Source organism: Tauraco erythrolophus, chromosome 2, assembly GCF_009769465.1.
Source record: "Tauraco erythrolophus isolate bTauEry1 chromosome 2, bTauEry1.pri, whole genome shotgun sequence".
In the NCBI taxonomy this organism is placed as follows: Eukaryota; Metazoa; Chordata; class Aves; order Musophagiformes; family Musophagidae; genus Tauraco; species Tauraco erythrolophus.
Genome location: NC_141466.1, coordinates 112177164 through 112200500, shown reverse-complemented (window position 1 = coordinate 112200500; position 23337 = coordinate 112177164). Strand labels below are relative to the sequence as shown.

The 23337-nt window shown below is 36.1% G+C and overlaps 1 protein-coding gene across 1 annotated transcript in view; it reads right to left on the bottom strand.

Annotated features, from left to right (window-relative positions):
* Positions 1-23337, bottom strand: part of DISP1 (dispatched RND transporter family member 1) — a 96420-nt gene that overhangs the window by 3768 nt on the left and 69315 nt on the right. Inside the window, exons 3-7 of the mRNA XM_086631743.1 lie at positions 12863-12892; positions 8939-9062; positions 7545-7672; positions 7035-7132; positions 4865-4962 (exon numbers count right to left, since the gene is read on the bottom strand). Coding sequence (XP_086487869.1) covers positions 4865-4962; positions 7035-7132; positions 7545-7672; positions 8939-9062; positions 12863-12892 — 478 coding nt within the window. The remainder of the gene's footprint in view (positions 1-4864; positions 4963-7034; positions 7133-7544; positions 7673-8938; positions 9063-12862; positions 12893-23337) is intronic.

Sequence of the window (23337 nt, the reverse complement as noted above, 5' to 3'; positions counted from 1 at the left end):
TTGTGTTAACATTTTCCATCCTTATTTCCACTCGCATTTTCTTTTGATCAGCATCCTCTTACATGCAGCAGACTAAACCAGCAGTAACTCAGTATACTGACTAGTCACAGTGGCATAAAATTGGCAGCAGCGTTAAGAATATTGTAATTCTATTGTTTGAGGATGCACCGAAGTTTTTTTTTTCCCCCCAGACTGAGGACTGTTAACTCTCTTTTATTATCTGGTGCTATACGCCTGAAAATAATCGATGAGCCATACATCAATGAAGTTTCATTCTGCTTGGAATCACATACCGAAGTTCTTAGGAGAAGCAGGGACTTACTGTCCAGAAAGAAAGGATGCGACAGCTTTATGACAACGTCCATCACCTGACCTCTCTTCTACAACCCTCACTTTATGAGTCTTTTTTAGCTCTTGTACAGCTGACAGACGGGTCAGCCTGCCACCCAGGCACTGCGTGTCCCTCAGTCATGCAGGATTTCCAGGGCACAAGCACAAGATAATTCTGCTGTGGCATGAAGCACCCCGAAATAAGCCCTGCTGCACAGGGATAGCAGTCATGCCTCTGAACGCCACACTCGCCGTGGGATGAAGTCCCACGAGTTGACTCGGGAGTGGAGCGGAGGGAGATGCAGCAGCAGCAAGGACACAGAAGTCATGGGGACAAGCAGGCACCAGCGGCGAGTGCAGACAGGGCACAGAGCTGGGTACGGGGGAGGGCTGCTGGTGTCAGCTCAAGTGACTGCCCAAAGCCTAGGACCTCCTACCAGAGCTTTACAAAAATGATAGTACTCTTAACATTTTTCTTAAGGAATCTCCTTAGCTAAATGAGTGTTAATCCCTCATGCGGATACTCTTCTTCCACTTCAAGAATATTCTTGATTTAGTTGAAGCCAGTGAGAGCACAACTCAGCTAAATCATTATAGGCAAAATTGAAAGTATCTATAAAATAGAACTGAAACTCTTAAGTACCAAGGTTGGATCAGGGAAACTTTCTCAAGTTGGGAAAACTCAACCTTGACAGAGCACAGGGAATACAAGTCTTAAAAGCCAGAACTTCTGAACTTGTTATACGTGACAAATTAGAATTAATCCTTCAAATATTTAAATATATGTAAAATTTCTGTCTTAATCAAGTTACATAGAATGAACACAATATTAATACAGTCACATTAATAAAGCCATGTGCTTAAAAGTTTACCAGATTGGGCCTTGAAACTGTTATCCATGTATGTTTTAAATTTAGGTGATTTGAAATATACGACTTTGCGCTTTTTAATTTTTTTTTTAACAAAATTGTGCAGGTTTATTATTAGCAATCCTTTATAATATAGACAAAAAGCTGCACTTGGGGATTCTCATGGCAGTTATAAAAGCTTTAGTATGAACTTAATTTTGTCAGCCAGTTTCTGAACAATAACTAACTGGTTTTCCAAAAAAACAGGATAATTCACATTTGATTGTTTCCAGATAAAAACACTCACACATGCAAACTCAGGAAAAACTAAACAATCTACTAAATAAAAGGAAGCACTGGAATAGCATATCTGTATTTTTCATGGCACATCTCCAGGTTAATCCTATGAGGATATAATAGGCAAATTGGGAGGAAAGGATTGTATTGTCTTCTCTATGTATTCAAGTTCAAGATGGGACAATGAGGTTTATATGCTGTTCTTCAACACTTGCTGTAGGCCATAAACATTCCTTGGTAAAGTAACTGTTGCCAAAGATAAAGTAACATGAGCTGGCAGCTGGAAATTAGAAATTAAAATCCAAAATTTAGCTCCGAATAGCTCATTAAAATACTACGTAAAATGTTAATAAATTGTAGCATTGGGCTTTGTTGGTGATCCAGAGGAATTCAAAAGGCCATTTTGCTGTTGCCAGACTTGGTCTGCCACTGGCAACGTTTCCATTTATTTTGGAACAAGTAAGGAAACTAAGCTGAGCAACCTGCACACATGCTGTATCTGTGGGCAGATCTGCCCAAATGGATCTACGCAGTGACAAAGAATCACAAATACAGAGTCATGGGGAAGCAGTCTGAGATCATTTACAGTCTTTGAAGTTTATAAAATAACTGTTTATGGTATATAGGGAAAACATTCTGCAGTTAACAGGTAAAAGAAAGGGCTCTTCTTATCCAAGTAGTAAAAAATTAGAACAACTCCTCTAGCTATTTTGTGTGTAATGTTTCCATGAAGATTATAGGACTACCATATGCTGAGCAGCTGCAGGATGGAGCCCTTAAGTGTCAGTAAAACATACAGTTAAAGTAGTTACAAGCAGATGGGAATACAATTAACACATAGGGAACATACTGGTAGCTCATACTAAAGCAAATACTAGTTGGTGCTGAAATCCTGCTTATCATCAGAAAAAGTACATAAATTCTCAGGTTTGCACTTCCAGAAAATATCGTCCGATTTTCCTGTCTTTGAAGAGAGAAAGCTTTGCCACTGATTTAAACAGAATTGTGGCCCGAAACAAGCATGAATTCAACAACAAAGATAACCACAGCCAGAGGAGAGTCTGAAAGACCAGAAAGTCACTAGCAGAACTTAGCATTCAGAAGCGGGGCATATCGTGGCACTTCAAGAGTTCTAAAAAGTGTTAAAAGTGCTTATAAATTTTTAGAAAGTGTTAAAATCGTTTAGACGTGTTATTTGTAAGTAGCAAGCATTTTAAAAGAAATTAATAAAAAAAGCTTCAGCCTTTTCTGAGCCCTGAGTATCTCATTTTTATTATAAATTTACATATATAGACCAGCAATAATTGCAAAACCTAACCATATCGATTTGTTTTGCCTACTAACTACCTAAAAATCAATGCTGTTATCATGATGCACTGTTGCTCTGCTCAGCTGAGATGTTCAACTGCTGTATTCTTAAGTAAATATCTAAATTACAAAAAAGATCCATAGAAACATTATCTGCAACAACATACTTTATAAATATCTACACAACTGTGGGTGTACATGAAACAGCCAACCTTAAATTTTCTAAAGTGTTCTTATTCCAAAGGCAGAGCCATTTTTATGGATACAAGATGCACAGTGCTTGTTTTTTTGAAGTAGTTTCATCCTTCCCTCACAAAGTAAAGCAGTATTTGAAATAATTCATTATTATCAAAGTGTTCACATAGGGAGGAAAAAAAGAAAAAATTCTCATAAGTAATGCAACCATTACAAAGATTATTCCTCAAAGGTCTTTATTCTGTTATACAGAAATACTTTTCTTTTTTTTTGCATTCAGACTGAAATTGCTGAATATATATGATCTATATATACTACCTGGGATTTACCTATGTGACTAAACTTCTACAGTTCAATGCATAGATTAGCATCTCCTCCCTCACTCTCACTTTTTACCCTTGTAAAAGGTTATTCTTCACTGTATCTCCTGATTGAACTGGTGATATGAGTAGTCCTAGGTGAGTTTAAAAACTGTGCTTCGCACACCCAGCTCATACTGATTGAAAGAGATAAAGGGTGATCACATGAGCCATCCTGTCGCTGCAACATTCTCTGATGGGGAAATAAGGAAAGTTTCATGAGCATGTGAGGACAAAAACCACCCACCAACCAGGACAAAAACGCATGTCAGCAGACTGCCAAGGGAGATGCATTATATGATGTTTCACTACACCTCAACATTTAAAGCAAGGAAATGCCAGCTGTTAGGGAAAATAGTCTGGGAAATTCCTAAATTAATAGGGTTGTCTAAAAGGCAATGATAAACAAATCTAATAAAAATATTCCTCATGAAATAAATGTGGTATAATATGACATTAATTGTTTATGGTTGGCTTTTTTTTTGAGGAGAAAAATTTGGAAATAAACAGATCATTATTAATAGAAGAAAAATACACCGCTTTATTTCAATGCAAAGTCACAAGCACACAAAAATTTATGGTTACTCAGCAGTTCAAAGGAAAAAAGTACTCATTTCCAGCAAGTGACAAGCTTCTATTTTACAAATGCACCTTCTGAATGCTCATTTTATATAGCCTTTGTCAGCTAACTGCAATCAGTTGAAACCGGACATTGATTTCAATCAGAGTGCTAAATTATCTTCGAACACACGTAAAAGAAGCTATGGAAGCCTCTGAAGCCGGCTATTACAATGGTTATTTTGACTATGCAAGGTACTGAGTAGAAGGAAAGCCAAGAAAAAATGCAACAGGGCCAGACAAGACAAGGTCAAAATCATAGAATCATAGAATCATAGAATGTCTTAAATCATAAAATGTCTTATTTCATTTTCTCAGCTTTAAAGAGTAAATTAATATTACTCTGAAACTATCACTATCCACATCTAATTAATTGGGCTATATTTCTAGCTACTGTATCTAAGTTCCTTTGATGTCCACCTACCAACCTATTCTCTTTCGAGCTAAAAAACCCCAATAAAATAAAATAAATCTGAGTGACCCACTAGCTATAAGAGAAAACTGCATATGCTATGAAGATGCAGCCAGTTCATCCAAAGGTAAAAAAGCAAGAAAAATCGAATTATTTGCTGGGAAACAAGAACAAAAATCCATGGAATAATATCTTATGAGGAAACACACAGCAAAAGTTAAGATAGCCTTTTCTGCGAATAAACTTCTGAAACAACCCTCCTCCATGCCATTCTGGAGGGCAGCAGTAGCAAAAACCAAATTCCTCTGTATAATCTGATTGCACAAATTGAAAGTTGTTTTTTAAATTTGTCTGCATGCTGACTGGCCATTTGAAAAGTGTGTGACCAAAGTGAAGTCCTCTCATACGCTACTGGATGGCAATGAGCAGCAAAACAAAGTTTCAAATCCATGCTTCATACCTGCAAGTTGAACAAATTAAAAACCATCTTTACTTACCCTCAAGTTATCTACATTGCACATTGACTTAATTGCATTCAAATTCCATAAATTCTCTCCTTCTGTTGATGTAAACACCACTCGTGAATAGCGATCACCTGAAATTACAGGAGGGGAGTTTATGGATTACTTGGGTGTGTCTGGTATCAAAGACCAAGACAAAATCCCACCATTCAAATGACGCAGATGAAATATTTGCCAGGTCATGGGAATCCACCTCCTTTTCAAGATGAGCTATTTATCTGTAGGACTCAGCCCACATTAAAGTTTCAGTTTCCTTAAAGTGCTTATAGTAAATACGGTATCTTCAATATTATATACCACTTAGAAGCTCTACAGACTTCTATTCAAGCAAACTATCTTCTGAAATATGACAAACAAATAAAAATCAAAAGATCTAATCAGCAAACTATGAAATTCTTGGCACAGCATAATGGCAGTGCACAGATAACAGTAATCAAAGGCTGATTTAGTAAGTCATTTGAGAATATAAATAATAATTATGAAGCTGTTTCTACAAGAATGTTTTTGCTTTAGAAGCAAATGACTGCAATGGAAACTGCGATATGCTTGACGCCATTTTTAAGAATTCTACAGTTTAGACACATACAGCTTAAATGAAAAATTAAATCACATTTATTAGAAGGCAGCTTTTAGGAAAGAAAATAATTACTTAGTAGCACTGAGATCTTTATGCATAGCTAACAAGGGAAACATATATACAAGCACAAGTATCAGCACTGCGTAATGCAATATGGTACTTAGGGTTAAGAAACATTATCATGTTAATCACAATATTCCAAAACCCAAATGGCTGAATTTTTCCCACTGCTGTGAACGTGCAGAATTTTTGCCTTTCAGAAGACTGTAATGAAAAGACTCCGGGGTAGCGTTTTATCATCTCTGTCTGTGCCTTAGGATCAAGGAAATTGAAATCTGCTGATCCTGAAGCAGACAAAGAAAGATACCAGGAATGACAAATACGGGTCCAGAGGAAATCAACTGTTTTCTTTACATAATGGACTGGCAAGCTTTCCCATAGAAGCACAACTCCTTCATGACTGCCACAACTGAGACTACGCAGAAACAGCGGGCAGGATAAGAGGAGTTAACTGCAGCTTGAAGCAGAAATAACACTCAGTAGAGTTTTGTTTCCTCTTCTTACGCGAGATCTGCTCAGTCTAACTTGGTTCTGCTCACAGAAGCAGAAATGATGACGTTGCTCACGTCCTCTCACTTGGATGTAAGACCATACCACAATAAGAAAAAAAAATAAAATCATAATCTGTTTTTCTCCCCGGTTTTTACTGGTCATTGCTCTCTCAGATCAAGTAATATAAACAAATAATTTAACAATTATGTTTTTGTGCTCTGTTATCAGTCTTCACATATTGAAGTAGCTGCAAAAGAGCCCAGGTCATTATAGGAACAAAAGCAAGATCTACATCTGCTAATGCATGCTCTCTGCCAGAACAGGACTTATCAAAGTTTTGCAGTATGCCCTGTAAAAAGTCAATAAAAACTTCTTTGTCTTTTCTGTCCTCTAGTTTAACTTAGACAGCTTCATAAGCCTTCAGTACTTTAAGATGTTTTTGGGGTTTTGTTTTGGCTTTGTTTTTAAGTTTTGTTTCTTTAAGGGAGGTGTTTTGTTTAGGTTTCTTTTTGTGTGTGTGTGTGTGTGTGTGTGTAGTTGTTTTGTGTTGTGTTTTTCCTAAACAAAGCCCTAAATTCTGGACAAGATATGACCTGTGGGTGTCTTTTAGACATATGCAGGAAACGTATTTTGATTTAGGTTTTCTTAGAGCTAAGTTAATGGCACAGATAAATCACAACTTCTTCCATAACGTGAATTAAGTGCTACCTCTATAGTCATGCACAAAACACTGCTTTTCCAGTGATCAGCATTGCCAATAACTACAAAAAATCTTGATAGGAAATGGAACCACTTAAAGGAAGCATTCTAAGTAAATACAGTTGCTTCCTAGGACAATAGAACAAAACATTTCAGCCTAACTCCTTCGAAGACTTCTGCACAGAAAAAGAAGCTGCTTATTGCGAATATATTAGGAAAATATTTTTTGCTTACTAAGGCATACGATACACAGAAGAGCTCAGAAATCATTTAACTGGCAAAATGTTTTAGTCTTCCTTACATAATTTCTCCACTTACTTGGAATATCACAGAAAAAGGTATCCTTGTGGAAGTTCCAGTCTGCTTGCCTCTTCTCTCTTTCGTAGTGATCATCTGACCATCTGTCATCTTGATGACTAAAACAGAATAAATAGTTTTACCTTACCTCAGGAAAGCGGTTGTTAAAAAGAGTATCCAAACGAGCCACACATCTTACTAGCTCTTACATATGAAAAAACCACACATTTTTACCAATGTGACTTTGGTATTCAAAACCTGAAACATTCATTGAATTTTTTGTTAGAACTCCATTGAGACCAGTACTGAAAATATCCACAATTCAAAGACAGAACTAAAATGATACATTATTTTAAAGAGTTTGTGATGGGAAATATCTAGTTCTATGTGAAAGGCCTTAAGAATTGTAGACCAGATTCAAAATATATACTCTCACTGATTTCATATAAATAAACTTCAGAGGGTATTAGAGCAAGTGTTGTGTACACACGAAAAGTCCCTAATAAAATAAAATGCATTTTTAATACATACCTTTTAGCTTGCTCATCCGCGTATTTGAAAGGATAGTTTGCAAGTGTTGCTTTGTACCCTGTGTTTTTCACCATATTGTTCCATGTGACCAATCTCTGTCCTATGGCCGTCCCTCTCGGTTCAAAACCCTAAGACAGAGCATTTCAAAATTCCATTAATACTTTCCATTCTTTAGCTCAAGCAGGACAGTGGAAACATCATCAAAGTGATAGATAGTTTTCATTATGAAGCATAGTTTCTCCAGGCATCTACTTTTAAAGGTAAAGTGCTTTATGACAGGTCAGACAAAATAATGACCAACTGTATAGAGTGACAAGGGATTAAGAACATTTGCACGTACGACTTCTCTCCCTGAGAAGTGGTGATGATTTAGTCTATCAAACGTTCATCACGTAGTTTTCAGAGGAAGGGTGTTCTACAAAGTCCTTTTCTGTGTTTCAATTATCACCCTTTACTGATTAAATATGATTAAAAACCACCCAAGTGTATCTTCTCTGCTTCTCCAAGAATAAGGCAAATCTTTAAATAATTTTGAAAGTGATTTTGAAACAATTTGAAAAACTTGGCTGTTTTCAAGAAATATTTGTTACATACGGATATGTACACATACACGCTACTATAATATAAATAACTTATAGCAACAGGAATTTTTTATTTGAGGGTAATAAATAAATACAGAATTTTCAACAAAAGTCCTTATTCATAGGTAAGATAGTTCGTGAAAAGTAAGAAGTGAGCGCAGTATTTAATAGAAACTGATAAAAATTACTTTCAGCTTTTCAACACAGACATCATTTCATTCCTAGAAGGCACTTTGAATCCCCCTTCCTTTAATAGATCCTGGCCCTCACTCTTTGAAACCTGATTTAAAACTTATGGTCTATGTTGTACTCTGCTGTGCATCTAGAACTAGGGTGAATTTACATTATTCAATGTACAGCAGTTCTGTTGAAGGACATATGAGCTTTCAATAGCAAAATGCAAACGGAATTTAAACTAGTGGATAACATCCTCTGATGGCAACTGCATCTTTGTATCACCATTAGCTGCTCCAATGTCAAGATTTTTTTTTTTTTTTTTTACCTAATTAGAGGAAACACAAGGCTCTTTACCATCTCATTTCTTTCATGGATTCATTAGACAGAACTTGCTTTTGCAAACTTACTACAAATTGAATCTCTCTAGAAATTGATTCCCAAACAGATTCATAGTACAGGGAACATTTTCAGACATGTTAACCTCCAGGCAGATCTCAATTTAAAAGGAATGTTATCAGTTGCTGTACTTGCAACTTTATCGTTTTTTTTTTTTTTTTGCTGTTTATCGGTTATCACTGAAAAACCAGCAAACCAAAAATACTCATTTGACAGTACAATTGATTAATATTTACCTACCAGTAACGGATCAGAGAAATCTGGAAGGTCTGGAACTAATATTCCAACCAGTGCACACACCACTATTAACACAGTACACATGCCCAGGACCACCACAGGCCAGTCGGCTATCAGCGCAGCATAGCTACATGGAGAGGAGCAGAGAAAAAGATGTTACAGAAATAAAAGTTATCCGCCAAATTAATCCATACTTCTCTAAAGAACTGTGTTGAAATACTGACCTGTTTTCTTTGTTTTACTTACACGAAATTAAGCTAGCTACCACACATGGATGGAAACCATTTGGAAACAGTTTATTTCTACACTTTTTTTTTTTTTTTAAAAGTAAGAAAACAAAAAAACCTCCTCATTTTGTATCAAATCTTTCTATTCTTACATAGAAAAGCTTTTCATATCAGACTGTTTTTTCCCCCAGGGTTCTGATAGAAATGCAGGCTTTATCGTACATTTTCTTTGTGCTGCTACAGAGGTGACTAACTCTGGACTACTGAAATAGGTATTTCTGTTGTTTAGTACATGTTCAGTATTTAAAACCACCATAGCAATACTTTACATAAAATGCTTTCACATAAAAAAGTGCAAAAAAAGCATATGTGAAGTAAAAACTGCTGTTTAAGACTACACACATAATTTTTTTTTTTTTTTTACATATAAATACTTTTTCCTTAACTTTATACTTAACTTTTAGCATGGCTATTATCCATGTTTGAGGATCACTAGAAAATAGATGCTTTGTTAAAAATTTAGTGATAGAAAACATCACAGTTTCTTCTTTGAAGCTTAAGCTTTTTTAAGAAAAATATTAAAGAGAAGAAAAATCAATTTTGAAGTAGAACCCAAAAGAAAACACTTCCTCTATATTTAAAAGTCATTTAAAAAAATACTCAAACCCTATATATTAACGATCTGTAAAATCTGTTGTAAATTCAAAGGTGCAAGGGAGTTGCAACATGATACATAAACTAATCAGCATTAATCGTTTAGTCTTCTTGTATAACATATATCCTTGGATTTTAACTCCTAGTTCATTCTAAATTTTAAGAGTGCAAGAATTTTTATACGCAAATCTAATTTTCATAAAATATTTTTTTTTGTTAAATTGACAGAAAAGTATGAGAAAATAAAATTAAACCCAGAAATCTTATTTTCTTAATAATTATTCTTACAGTAAAGACTTGAATTTGTAGAGTTTATGTTTTAAAGGCAACAACGTCTAATCTTGGGAGCCCAGAGAGTACAGAAAGTCCCATAAAGTTTAAAAGGCATTAGAAAAATAATTATAGGCTATGAATCATTCCATACCGTTAACTCTCTGTACACACTAAATACTGATCAAGAAGATCTATACTCTTATTTCCTCCTCAACTTACATGCAACATAACATGAAAGTTCATAGCAGAGTGCTTTCTTTACTTATTTCTACTGTCTTAAAAGATTAATTAATTAACATCTCTACAGAAATTTTCTGTCCCATTGCCCAGCTCCTCACTCCAGCAACAGCTTCCCGGTTTCCTAACTGTAAAATCAATGGCAGTGAGCAAACTTATTGCTGACTTTCCACAGCATACGGAAACAGGTATGGTCTAGGGGTCTAAAGTACAGCTTTAAGGAGCAAGGAAGTCCAAAGCACTGGGTGGATCTCCATTCCTATTAGGTAAAAGTGGAATAATTCTTACATTCTCACACAAAAGGTTAATTAGCAAGAGGTTGAAAAGCAATCTGTAGTGTAAGTTTATATTAAAGTGAATCACAAAGGAGCAGGTTGCCAAATGAGCAATTTTACAAAGCAGAAGTGAAGGGAAGCAAATGACCTAATACAATTTTCCTAATGACCTAATACAATTTTCCTATTTATAGGACTAAGTGTTTTCGCAAACACCAAGCTAAATTGAGTACCTATTATAGACATTTGCTCTAAAGTCATAAAAATTATACTCAAAAGATTTATTTTCCTATTCATCATTAGTGCCAGATCTACCGCTTTGACATGTTGTCTCTACACTCCATTCTCAGCTGAGCAGCTCTTAAATTGGTTAAATTCTTCAATCACTAGCTGTAAAAGAAACTACGTCCTAAGTGAAGCGTTTATCATGTTAATAAGCCACGCACAGAAAACAGTAAGTGCTTGTTTACACCTGCAAATTCTTGTATCACACACTGAAATTCAGATAAACAAGGCTGACTTGGGCTAGAACATCAAAAAGGACTAAGTACACTCTATTTTAATTTTATTTGTCTAAGCATCATTTGGTGCTGCTGAGGGCTCTGCCTCCAACCAAGTTGCCTACAGTCAGCCTTGATCCCAACCCATCGTAAGTGGCTAAACAGATGGCAGTTACTTTATCTTTCACCCGTTAAAAAGCCATAAAATGAGTTCAGTTACTTTTTATTTTCTCCGTGAAAAGTAAGCCACTGCCCTGACTTAGATTCTGCACAAAAGACCGCTTGCCTGAAAACATCTGAGTCCAAGAAAAAAACTCTTAAATCAATTCTTCAGCCAAGGAATTGTATTCAGAAAGGACAACCTTAGTGCTACGCATATCCTTTAGTACTTTTCTAACTCAGGATAGCACCTCCTGCTTTTTTTTTTAGCTCCTAACAGAACTACAGTTGTGCAATGAGCTGGACATACAGCTACACTGATTCATGATCTTTTTTTTTTTTTTCTCCAAACTATTCAAGCACTGAAAGACGAATTCTCAATAACTATGACACTGACTGAAATCTGTTTTATGCCATTTCACCCACTGCTTTCAATCCAGTTGTTACAATAGTAATTTAAGCTGCCACGTACCACTAAAACACATATATTTTTCATTAATTTCTTTCCTCCTGATGTTTTTTTACACATCTGAAAAAGTATTTTGTTGCTGGTTCCCCCCACTCCTCCATTTTTTAAATAATTAAAATGCTTGGGAGATACAGTAAGTAATTCAATCTATATTTATCTCACCCATTTAGCACCACTAAAAGACTGGTTTCAAGCAATTTGCCCTAAGGTGATCCAAGATCTCAGATGCCTTCTTCAAAAGGAGAAAGGAAACAAGATAGTGTTTACTTTTCCTTCCCAATTTAAGCTACAGCATAACACGTGGACAGCGTTAAACTTTTCAATTCAGCACCTATATGCAGACATACTCAGGTCGAACCACTACCCAGTCTCATATAAAGAGACAAAAACATATATATATAGTTTCTGTATTGTGAAGAGGTCACTATGAGCAACAGGTATTCGTGTGTTTCTGGTTCTAGGAAGAAGAAAATAGCATTATGATGAAATTTTCTGAATGTTTCTGTCTAGGTGTTTTATTGTTATTGATGATATAACCAAGCCACTTCTCAGAATAACCCTTAATCACAAGGTACTGAGTCACGAAGTTTTTATGCTTGTGCAGACAGTGTACATACAAAGAGAATGGCATGGATTGTAACAAAAAATGCCATAAAATATTTAACAACAAGGAACACTGAAATCTGCATAGATTTTAAAATTCTGGCCCAGTATTGATGGAGAGATTACCTGTCTCCATAATTAGAGCACATGACTTTGGCCTCCTTCTGTGGTCTATCTCCTTCCTGCTTCCCCTGGATTCACAGATGTGTGATTAGGGATGTCAAAGAGCATGTCCGTGTCTCCTTCTTTCAGTGTTTATTTAGAGATCTATTGTAGATCAATTCTTCTAAATGCTGTTTGAAGTTGCTGATGCTATCTGCCTCCACAATCTCCTGTGGCAGTTTAGAAATTCACTACCAACTGCATAATAAAACTTTTTTTTAAAAAAAATCTGTTTTAATTTGATTGTCTACTATTTGCCTTGAACATCCCTTACTCTTGCACTGAGTGGGGAATAACAGCTTTGCCATCACCTTATTTACTGACTTTATGATTCTGCAACCCACAGATGTGACAGTATCAGACCTTACCTTTTTGGTAACTTGAATGGTCTGGCTGGCCTAGAAGGAGGGAAAAAAGAGAACAATTGAAAAATATATTAAATATACATGAATGTGCCCATTTGTTTAATTCTTCCCATACATGGAAAAGCAAATAAATTATAAAAATCAGGTATTTCAGAATATGAATTATTTTAAAAGGCATACAATCATATTCAATTGAGTCTTTGCAAACGAGTAATTCAGAGAATAATTACAGCTTCAAAAACAGCTGGGTTTTCAGAAGTAGAATTTTATGCAGCTGATTTGTGGGATTACTGTTCAAGAGGCTTTTCCAGTTTTCAACAAGAGACCAAATAATCTAATGCAATAAAAATTTAGTACCATTGAAAACCATGACAAAGTTTGCACATGATGGGAACAGACAACCAAAACACCATGTTCTGACACTGCAACTCATGAACCTTCCTATTGTCCTTTGTAATGTCATTATAAAGAATGATTTTCGATGTAAATTCTGTCTTGTCATAACACAAGAAATAGAATGACAAAAGGTATCTATATAAAATAATTTTCTATGCAAGTTTTTGTTATTTTAAAAAAATCTAATATAAACAACATTACTTTGATGAGGACATAGCAAACCCACATGCAAATTATTCATATCTGCCACTGTTCAGGGAGCACTTCATTTTGTTAGCTATTGGACTAGTAAGTTTCACATATATTTTACTTGAAAAGAATCCCGGTGAAGAATCTGCAAGTCCTCTCAAGAATTTCCTGTCTATGAACATGACATACAATTATTCCAGAGACGTAACCTTACCACTGCTTTAGTTAAGTTATGGACTTGTTTTACCATCTAGGACATGTTTAGTACTACTTTTTTTAAAAAAGTACAGAACACAATGAATTAAGAAACAGCTACTCGCATAAAATAGATCACTTAGTATTTCTACACTGAAGTCTCCAAAATAGTAAACATTTGCATACTTTCATACCACCAGCTTAACAGCTTAAATTTTGGACTCCTCAGAGATTTTCAAAAAGTTTAAAGCTTAATTCAGTGCTTCAGGAATGAGATCTGCAGTACTTCAAAGCATAAGATGCAACACACAGGGCTGAAATTCTAGTCCCGGGGAACCAAAACCTTCCGGCATCATCATCTCAAGGTAGCTACAGCCATGCCCATATTACGCGCCAGTACTGCTTAGACTGTATCTATTTCTAACTCTGAGCAACCATAAAGAGGAAGCAGTCCGTATAAAACTGAGTCTCGGAACACAATGCTCTGTTACACCAAACATAATCTAACGCAAAACAGTTCTTAACGCAGCAACAGGCCACTTCAGACATATGTTCAAAGCACTGCTAACTAACAAGATAGCAAAAGGGTGATGAAAATCTAATTGACACCGTAGAGAAACATAAACGAGACCATTCCTATTATCCCTTTCCTCAGGCAGCAGGATGGAAGAACAAATTAAACTAGCAAAGCTAAACACTGATTCTAAGCCATCTTTTACTCTTCATCTTCATTCATGGTGTGTCTTCAAGCAATATAGCACATAAATATAACTATGATGAAACATTCCATCATGAAATATAAAGCTAAGGTATTTATTTCCTCAAGATATATAAATCCATTTTAATTTAACTGTTATAAGAAATAAGAATTGTATAAAAGCATATTTTTATCAGCTGTAATTCACTGCTGTCTGGAAATGCTCCAACCCAACAAAGTAGTAGAGCTACTAACTGGGACGTGCCCATAGGTAGTACATAGTAGTAACAATTGTTCCTAGCAGCCATGAGGAAGCTGGAGAAAAGGAGGAGAAAAGTAGAACAACCAATCTGCAGTTACAGCAACTCAAGGATTAAGGAAATGTACAGACAAGGATTTTCTGCTAATTCCAGTCACAAAAATTAAGACTAAATTTATGAAAAGTCACCAATCTTCAGACTGTAGTCCAAACCGCACAGATCTGACTTTAAGAGGTACTGAACATACTCAATTTCACGACTAATGCCAAAAACTTCTAGTATGACCACAAGAACAACAGACTTGTCAGCAGCTGAAAAGTACAGAAACCCAAATAAACTGATTTCTGAAACGACTCTGCAACAGTAAGTTGCCTGAGGCTGAAAAGCAGTTGTGGCAGGCTCAGGGGACTTTTTGCCATCCTATCTACAGTCTCAATCACAAAACAAACTTTTCTCACCTAAGGCTAGAATGGATGATAAGAAAGTAGGTACTGAAGACAGAACTCACTAAACTTGAACCTGAAGTTAGTAGTAACACGACTCTGTACAAAGAGAAATGCTTTAACAGACAAACCCTTTAATGGACCAATTCAGCCCCAACACAGAGCGCAAACCAAGTGCAGGCTTCCGTGCCTGTATGAAAAAGGGGAGAAAGTTACAGAGTCCAGTAACAGATTTTTGTAACTGCACCTTTCACTCCTGGGTTTACACATTAGAGAGAAATATATCTGCACATATTTAATGTTAATGTGGTGAATCAAACATGTATTTCTAGCTTTTATTTATAGAGATCTGCATTTCCACAAATGTTCAGTCACTTGTGAAAGTGAGTTCCATTTTAGTCAGTGCCATAATGGACCTCACCATGAGAAACAACACCTTTCAACTACCTGGCACAGCCAACAGTGATCCAAGGACAACTAGTACAGGCTGATGTAACTCAGGTTTATACCAATTATACAAAGGTTTATATGACAACTCGGGTTTACATTGGCAGATAAAATTGCTTTCTGTATGCTTGATCAATACTGTGATCTCCATGACTCTATAAAGGCTTAGCTGGTTCATCCAGAGAGCCATGTCCACATCATTATGCAATCCACCGAATACAAGGGTTTGCTTGGACAGTGAGCTACAGAACTGTCACAGAACCATCTGAGATCCTCAAAAAGCTGGTGAGACAAGCATTTGTTGGGAAGGAGACCAACGTGTAATTGATATTGTTCTGGGGATGACACGGGTGCCTTCCCAATGTATCTTCTTTTGTATTCATCCTTTCCACAGCTCTCCCAAGCCCCTTCTGCATGCAAAATCTTAGTAGATACGTGCATTTTAAATCTCTCTTCAAACTTTACCCTGTCTTTCATTTATGTCTCTGTAACCATATGTCAAAACAGATTTTCTTAAAGAGAACATAAAATTTGTTCAGACAGAACTTTCAAAAATTAACTGAGGCTAATTTGGTTTACACAAAAGAGGTTAAAATACCAACATGACCCTTCCTCATCCTCCACCCCTCCCATCAAAACCAAAGTACATTTCCCTCTGTTTCCTCCACCTGCAAAATATATTCAGTGCTGAACAAATGATGATGATTAAGTTCTTCAAAGTTAGGGAGGGTTAAAGGTCACACCTGCTATCAAACTGTTTTGTTTCGAAAAGCATGCATTAAAAAAACCTGTGTACACTCGGGTGAATTCCAGCAGTGTAACCAATCCCTTGCAGCTGTTGTGATGACTTTATTATAATCGGTCGATAGGAAAAGTTATCCCTGAAAACTATGCCCAAAAAAATTCTTTAGTTATGCTCTAAAATACAGAAATGCATGGCAAAACCAGATTTTTCTCACTTAATTAACACTGCTGTGTCTAATTTTTGAAGTAGTATACTTCCGTTTAGCCAGTTTCAATAACGCCACTAACCTCAAAAAAAAAAAAAAAAAAGTCTAGACAGGAAAAAAAAATCTTCATCAGTTTTCATGAGAAAGAAACAGTGAATTCCATAACTGTGCTGGGACAAAAGCCAAGCTGATCTGTGTATTAAATTACCTCTGTACTTAGTTCTCACAAGTTTGATAGTAGAAAGTGACAATCACAGTTGTTTGTGATGGGACTAGCAGAACCAAGTTATTACATAAATCACAGTCACTGATTAAAATCTAACACGTACTATGCCAAGGGGAGAGAGGGAAGGGGGAAGAAAAGGACAGGCTCTGTTCTACCCCCATTTACTGCAAGTCTCAGCCCCTGTTCAACAGATGCTATGCTTCATCCTGTCCTTTTCTAACGGGAAGTTTAGACAGCATCATACAATCAGGAATTACATAAAGAAAAGATAACATTTCTTAATGTATCTGATTGACCAGCATCCTTCTGTGCAACATGGTGAAAAGGAGGAGTGTTTTTTTTTTTTAAAAGCATTGCTATAATATCCAAAAGTTTATTGTAGGAAATAACAAGATGATAAGGAGGATAGATCAGGGCATCAGTTTGGACTGGACTACTACAGCTCTAATATTCACTTCTCCAGCCTAAATAAGTTCTTAACTCAGCGTTTCCACTAATACTTTGAACAGTGAAGTAATAGAAAATATTTGTGCCTTTGTGTACACACCAACTTGAATAAGGGCAGCTCACATGTATTAAAAACATACTGTTGTTTTAGATATTTTTCAGCCTGAGAAAGATGAGGAGTAGTGCCCTCGCTTCCTGAAGGGGAACATGCTGTGCCACCCAGACACATCCTGCCTTCAGGTCCTCAATGCAGCCAAAGCTTCCTTTCAGTTACAGCACTGAATGAGTTTTCCCATGCAAGTTAATAGATTAGCATGAGTCTAAGGGGGGGGAGTCTGAGCCTGATTTCAAGAACCACAATTAAGAGCAAGCTTTTGGAAATCATAAATACTATTAAACCTAGTTCTATAGCCTTCATGTTACCTGGACATTACATGGCACAAAGCAATGTTTCACGAGCATGTTCCTCACTATGGGACCATTCCAAATGAATTTAACACTTAATAATAAAATTATGGACGGTTTACTGGTTCTGCAGTGTGTTTGTTTCATTATCCTAATACATTTCAGGGGAACAGAAACTTGAATGTGTCAGAGGACAATAAAAGTACCTAGATAATCCAAGATATTCTTCTTTTGCAGTCTTTCTTTGCAAACCACAGTCATAAGAAAGGTATCAAAGTAATCAACTTTGCCTCACACCACAAAGAATCGATGCTAGCTGCTTTCTGAGTGGGTGCAAGAAACCCTGCAGAAGGTAGCCATGAAATAGAAAACTAGGAAAATGGGCTGTGATTTTGAAGCATATTTTGAAGAGAGTTTTCTACCTGTTGCGGAGCAACCAGCATTTTAAAAAAGTGTTTGCGGCTATCTATAAGCTAAAAGGCTGAAAAAGATACTATTATTATTATGATGATTTTGAACATCCATGCTGCTGCCTACACTGACAGTAACTTTTTTAAAAAAAAAAAAACACAACCAAATAACCAGTGTCAATACATCCCAAAACATACTTTTGTATTAATTTATCCAAACAATGACTTTCTAAAACATTTTGAATTCCTGTTATGACTCTGCATATTTCCCTGGCTGAAGATTTGACTTCTGAGTTATTTCATGACACTTGGATGCAATTAATTTCTACTTCACAGTGTGCAGATGTAGAGATGGGAGCTCGGATGTAGAAAGGTCTTTCCCCTTCGCCTGTGAGGCTACCACCCCCAACACAGGGCAGCACAGAGGCACTGCCTGGGACTGTTGCACCCTATGCTAAGGTGTAAGGTAACAACTAACAGCATCACAGATAACTTTGAAACTATCAGTACAGGTGCTTCTCCTCCGTTTTGGTTTTGGGACACAGCAGCTAAGGGAAGCAGAAAGCTGCCCTCTCAGCAGCAATATCCAGCTGATTTTGGTGCTTTGCTGTAGCTGAGCCAGCTTCCAGCCTTGGCTGAAAGGTATCATCTCCCAGCTGGAACCAGCGCTAATTAAGGAAGCACTGCTCTTCTTCAGACCATTGCCTGCCATCAAGCGGTTTGTTAAGAACACCCAGCTGAATGGACTAGAAGCACTGCAAAAAGATACACACTAGTCTTTGCAACCCCTTTTCCTACTTCATCGCAGAAACCCGTCTCAGATGATAAAGTACTGTCTGCTGATACATGCCATCCCTTAGCAAATCCAGCTGAGGTCCATGCTCGGTGTCATTTGGATATGAACAGGGACAGCCAATCATAATTTCGGGGCTCAAACCTAGGTGCAAATGTAGCACGGAAATGGTCACTGACAGAAACTTGACAGATTAGGAAAAGCCCAATTTTCCAAACAATCATTCAGATTGTTGATTCAGAGAAAACTAACTGGTCATGCGGCTGGTCTCCTTCGTTTTGGTGCTGAGTTGCACAAAATTTTGAAAATAAGTGTATAGCTTACAGCTCTTTATCATAAAGCAGTTGTTACAGTGCTGTAAATGATCGCTAATAGACTGCAGATAACACAGCAGCAGAAGCAATCATGACAACTGCTCCAGCAGAATGGGATCCAGAATAAATGAAAATTGTAGACGTTGCAGTAGATCTGTAACACCTTCAGGTTCTGGCAGTATGGAAAAACACTGACTGTTTCACATATTCTTATTTCTACCTTCCTCATGCAGATATTCATAAAAAGGATGTATTACTTCTTTTTATACAAATAACATCACATCCATAAAAACACATCGCATATTTGTGATATAGCAGACTCTTTATGACACAAACCGTATCTTCTTTCTGAAGCACCTTGTATACCACAGGTGTTTAAATATAGTGATACCAAAAAAATTATAATTAAAAATCCAATAGCAGAAAAACTAATTTTGCACTCTTGCCTTTCACGTAAAGATTCACTTGAGTCAAAAATGTTAAATTACAATAAATAGCAGTACTTACTGGGGGAAAAAAAAAATCAATATAAAGACTCCCTTGTCCAAGGATTATGAGGTGTTCAACCTCAATGCTTTACTTTGCCAGAGGGAAGCTATCTCCTTTGTTGGTAGATCTGGTTACTAGAAACGATAAAACATAGCTTTTTGTCATTATGACACTCAAAGATAAGCTAAATCCCTGCAGGACAGAATGAGATACGCATCATATTGTATACCTTCCATTAGAACATACAATACAAACTAAATCCTGACAGAGGAAGAAAATCCTTATGTTTTCCGAACGTCACTGACCCATGAGAACGATTTGAATTGCTCTCAAGTATCAAGCTAGCTTTTGCTGCTGTATCAGGTATAACACCTATGTGCTTTATCATTTAACAATCACTACAATCACTCAGACAACAAATCCAACAGATTAAGTTGCCAAAAAAACTTTTTACTGCCTCTCAATTTAATTTTTTTGCTATGATGTGTAGAGTTTTCCTTGATTCTAATCATAAACTCTCTCTAGATGTTTTTTAAACATGCAGTGTTTATTGTATTTGTCTGCACTTAGCTTTACTTATTTGCATCTATAAACAGGACAATCCACAGCAGAAGGACCTCGTAAAGATGACAGAGAATTTAGTTTTCCGATAAGTTGCTTTTCTTAAGGTTTTATTGAAAGCAAGAAAAATGCAAAGAATTTTCTTGTTCTCTCCCACAATAAATGTCAAGGAACAATCAAAAAAGATTTTATTTTTCATCTCCAGATTATCAGAGCGAGATGATGGGAAACCAACTGCTATTTCATCTCATTAAAACATGTGAAATCTCAATGTTGCAGCTTTGCTTAATCTCATATTTATTAATTATTTCTGCTAAGACTATTCTATGCGTAAAATTAAGCAAAATAAAAGTCTTTGTAGTAGAGAGACCAAAAAGCAGTATGCTATTTAGCAATTGTATTATAGATGTCAATTCACATTTTTATAGATGTCAATTCACATTTTTATAGTTGAGATACCCAGCTTTATAAAGGTTCTTGCCTGCTCTTGCATTCTTACCTACCTCTTCAGTTCCAACTGAGGATCTGTTCTATGTTCACAGCAAGTATGAGCAAATAACATTGCCTTTCTGCAAGGAAAGCAATTGTCAGGAAGGTGTTAACATTAATAAAATCATTGTCTGAGTGATTCTTGCCCTATGTAATTTAAATTTAGCATAAAAGTGTATGCTTTACTGACCTACAACATGCACACTGGTTAAAACCAGATTCCTTGCATGTCAGCGGCAAACCCTATAAATGGAACTAAAGTCAAGATTTTGCTCGCTTTTTTTTCTGCTATGAAATCAATATTAAACTTTATTAACCTACTTTGAAAAAGTAACAGGTAGTTTTGACATCTCCCAATCACAAACTTCCTGCTCATGTCATCATACAACAGGAAAATATGTTTCTGTCAAGTCAACGGAGATGAGAAAAGGTCAATGCAACCATATTGACATCCTATACGTATGTATTTTCATTTGAAAGTTATTTTGATAATTTAGTACCACAATATGAGTCATTATATGCTAAAATTAAAACACATAAATTTATAACATACAGATGACTTGAAATTGAAATGCTCCTATAACCATCTCCAAGGTCTGTTTGTTCCCCTCCACCCCTTTTCCTCACTGCTCCATATGGATGGTATACATGCAGGAGCCCAGGATTTACTTTTAAAGTTTTCAGTTTAAGATTCCTTAGAATCTCATTTTTGTAATACTGACTTCTAATGCCTTCCCTCTTTCATTTTCAACAACTGACTAAATATTAGCAACTGCCAGGAAAGCCGGGTCTTCTCCTTAATAGAGCCTACCTAGTTCACTTGTCTTGTACAGGAAGTAAATCATCTTCCCTGTTGGAAAATCTGACAGCGTATGAAGAAGTCAAGTAATATGCACCCCACAAATATTTTTCTTCTATTCTTCTTTCCCTAAACTTTTATCCTATGAGTGTAGCTGCTTTCAAACACAGTTCTCAAACTGTCAATATGAAAACTGCCATCAAACATACTTAAACTGGATGTCCCAGCTTTAAATGACAATGTTTATACATAATGTAAAATATATTCTTCTTCAAAAGGTTTAATTGAAGCTAAATATATATATATTCCTTTAACTTCTGAAGCACTAAGGGTAGGACCACATATAGTACTGCCTGGCAAGTTAAACAAAAGTTCTGAACTATTCAAGACAATAAAAAAGGCTTAGTAAAATACCACCATGAATCATTATTTGAAAACAAGCCAACAGCTAATTTGGAGCAGACTAATATTATTTCAAGATCCTTCACAAGTTTAAAACCATTAGTCTTTTTTCTTTTCTTGGTAATTACAGTAGAATTAATAGATATGTTCTGGGATTTAAATGATGACTAGAGTAGTTTTCAAAGTTTTTACTGGCAAAAAGTTCCTTCCTTAGAAATATTTTATTTCAAAGCTGTTTTTATTACACTTCCCAGCTGAATGGAGCAACGCGAGGTCACAGTCACATCTTGTATTTCTCTGACAGACAGGAAATTAACATGACCCAAGAAAGCACAACATACACAGAAGAAAAACTCCATCCCATGATATCAAAGAGAACGAGAGAGATGTACAAGAAAATCTATTTTTATCAAGGTATTTCTCCACAAAGGCTGAAATCCATGTTCTTACAGGCATTAATAATTGATATTAAGCATATGTAATTTTGACTCGCGAGTCGGGAGACTTCAGACTGTCATACATCACGCTTCAACCAGTACATGCTTCAGTCTTCCTTCCTGTGCAGATGTAAGAATTTGTGAATGGAAGTCACCAGGGGGTACGTTTTTGCTCTCAGAAAACCTCCTATGACCAGAAAGTTTTTCTGAAGACAGACTACAAACTGTTACAATTTCTCAAGCCTTCTTCGGCTGACTATGGGGACAAACACCAGATTTTATCTTTCTGCATATTTAATCTTTTGCAGTAAATGAAAATACTGTTACTTAAGCAATTTTGTTCTAAATTTAGCAGAGTATTTCAGTTTAAACATACATCTCGGTGTTGAGCTGCTGTTCCAATGTCTGTGAATTCAGTCACTTGGGATGTCATAATTTTTAAATGATATAAAACAAGTGCACATTCAACACAATTAAAACATTTTAAAGGATTAACTAAGTAATTATACAAAGAAGGCTCTTTAGCTTATGCTGACATAGATGAAAAACTGCGCCTTTATGTGACATCACCTCCGGTACCTCCTGAGATTAAATTTGTTTTGTTTGCTCACTAAGAAGCAGGCAAAAAAGGGAATATTTACTCAACATTTAAAGGTTTTCACTCTTGTTGCTAAGACCTCAAAAAAGCACTGCAAGATTAAACAGACTAGAAAACATATTTAATATAATCAAACCTGTTCAGCAAAAAGTTAGCAAAAGTTCATCCACTCGACTGAATGAACTAAACATCCCACAAACTGCAAATTTAGTGCAAGAATTTTGTGGAAAGGTATCCCATTAACATCACAGAAAATACTGGAAAAGCAGGAGAAGCGATGCATGTAAGCTTTTCTAGTCCAGTACATTCATCTATTTATGATTAAAAAAATCCAAACAATCAACTTAATTTCCAAATAGAGAGGCCAGGCTTTCTGAAACACGATCAGTACTGATAACTTAGGATTTCTACCTCTAACTTCTCTTACCTGTACTGATCTGTTAGTGGTGCCATCTCATTTCTATTTTGCATTGATAGTCAAAGCTTTAAGAGACTTTTTCATTCAGCAGATATCCTGCACGGAAATCTCAC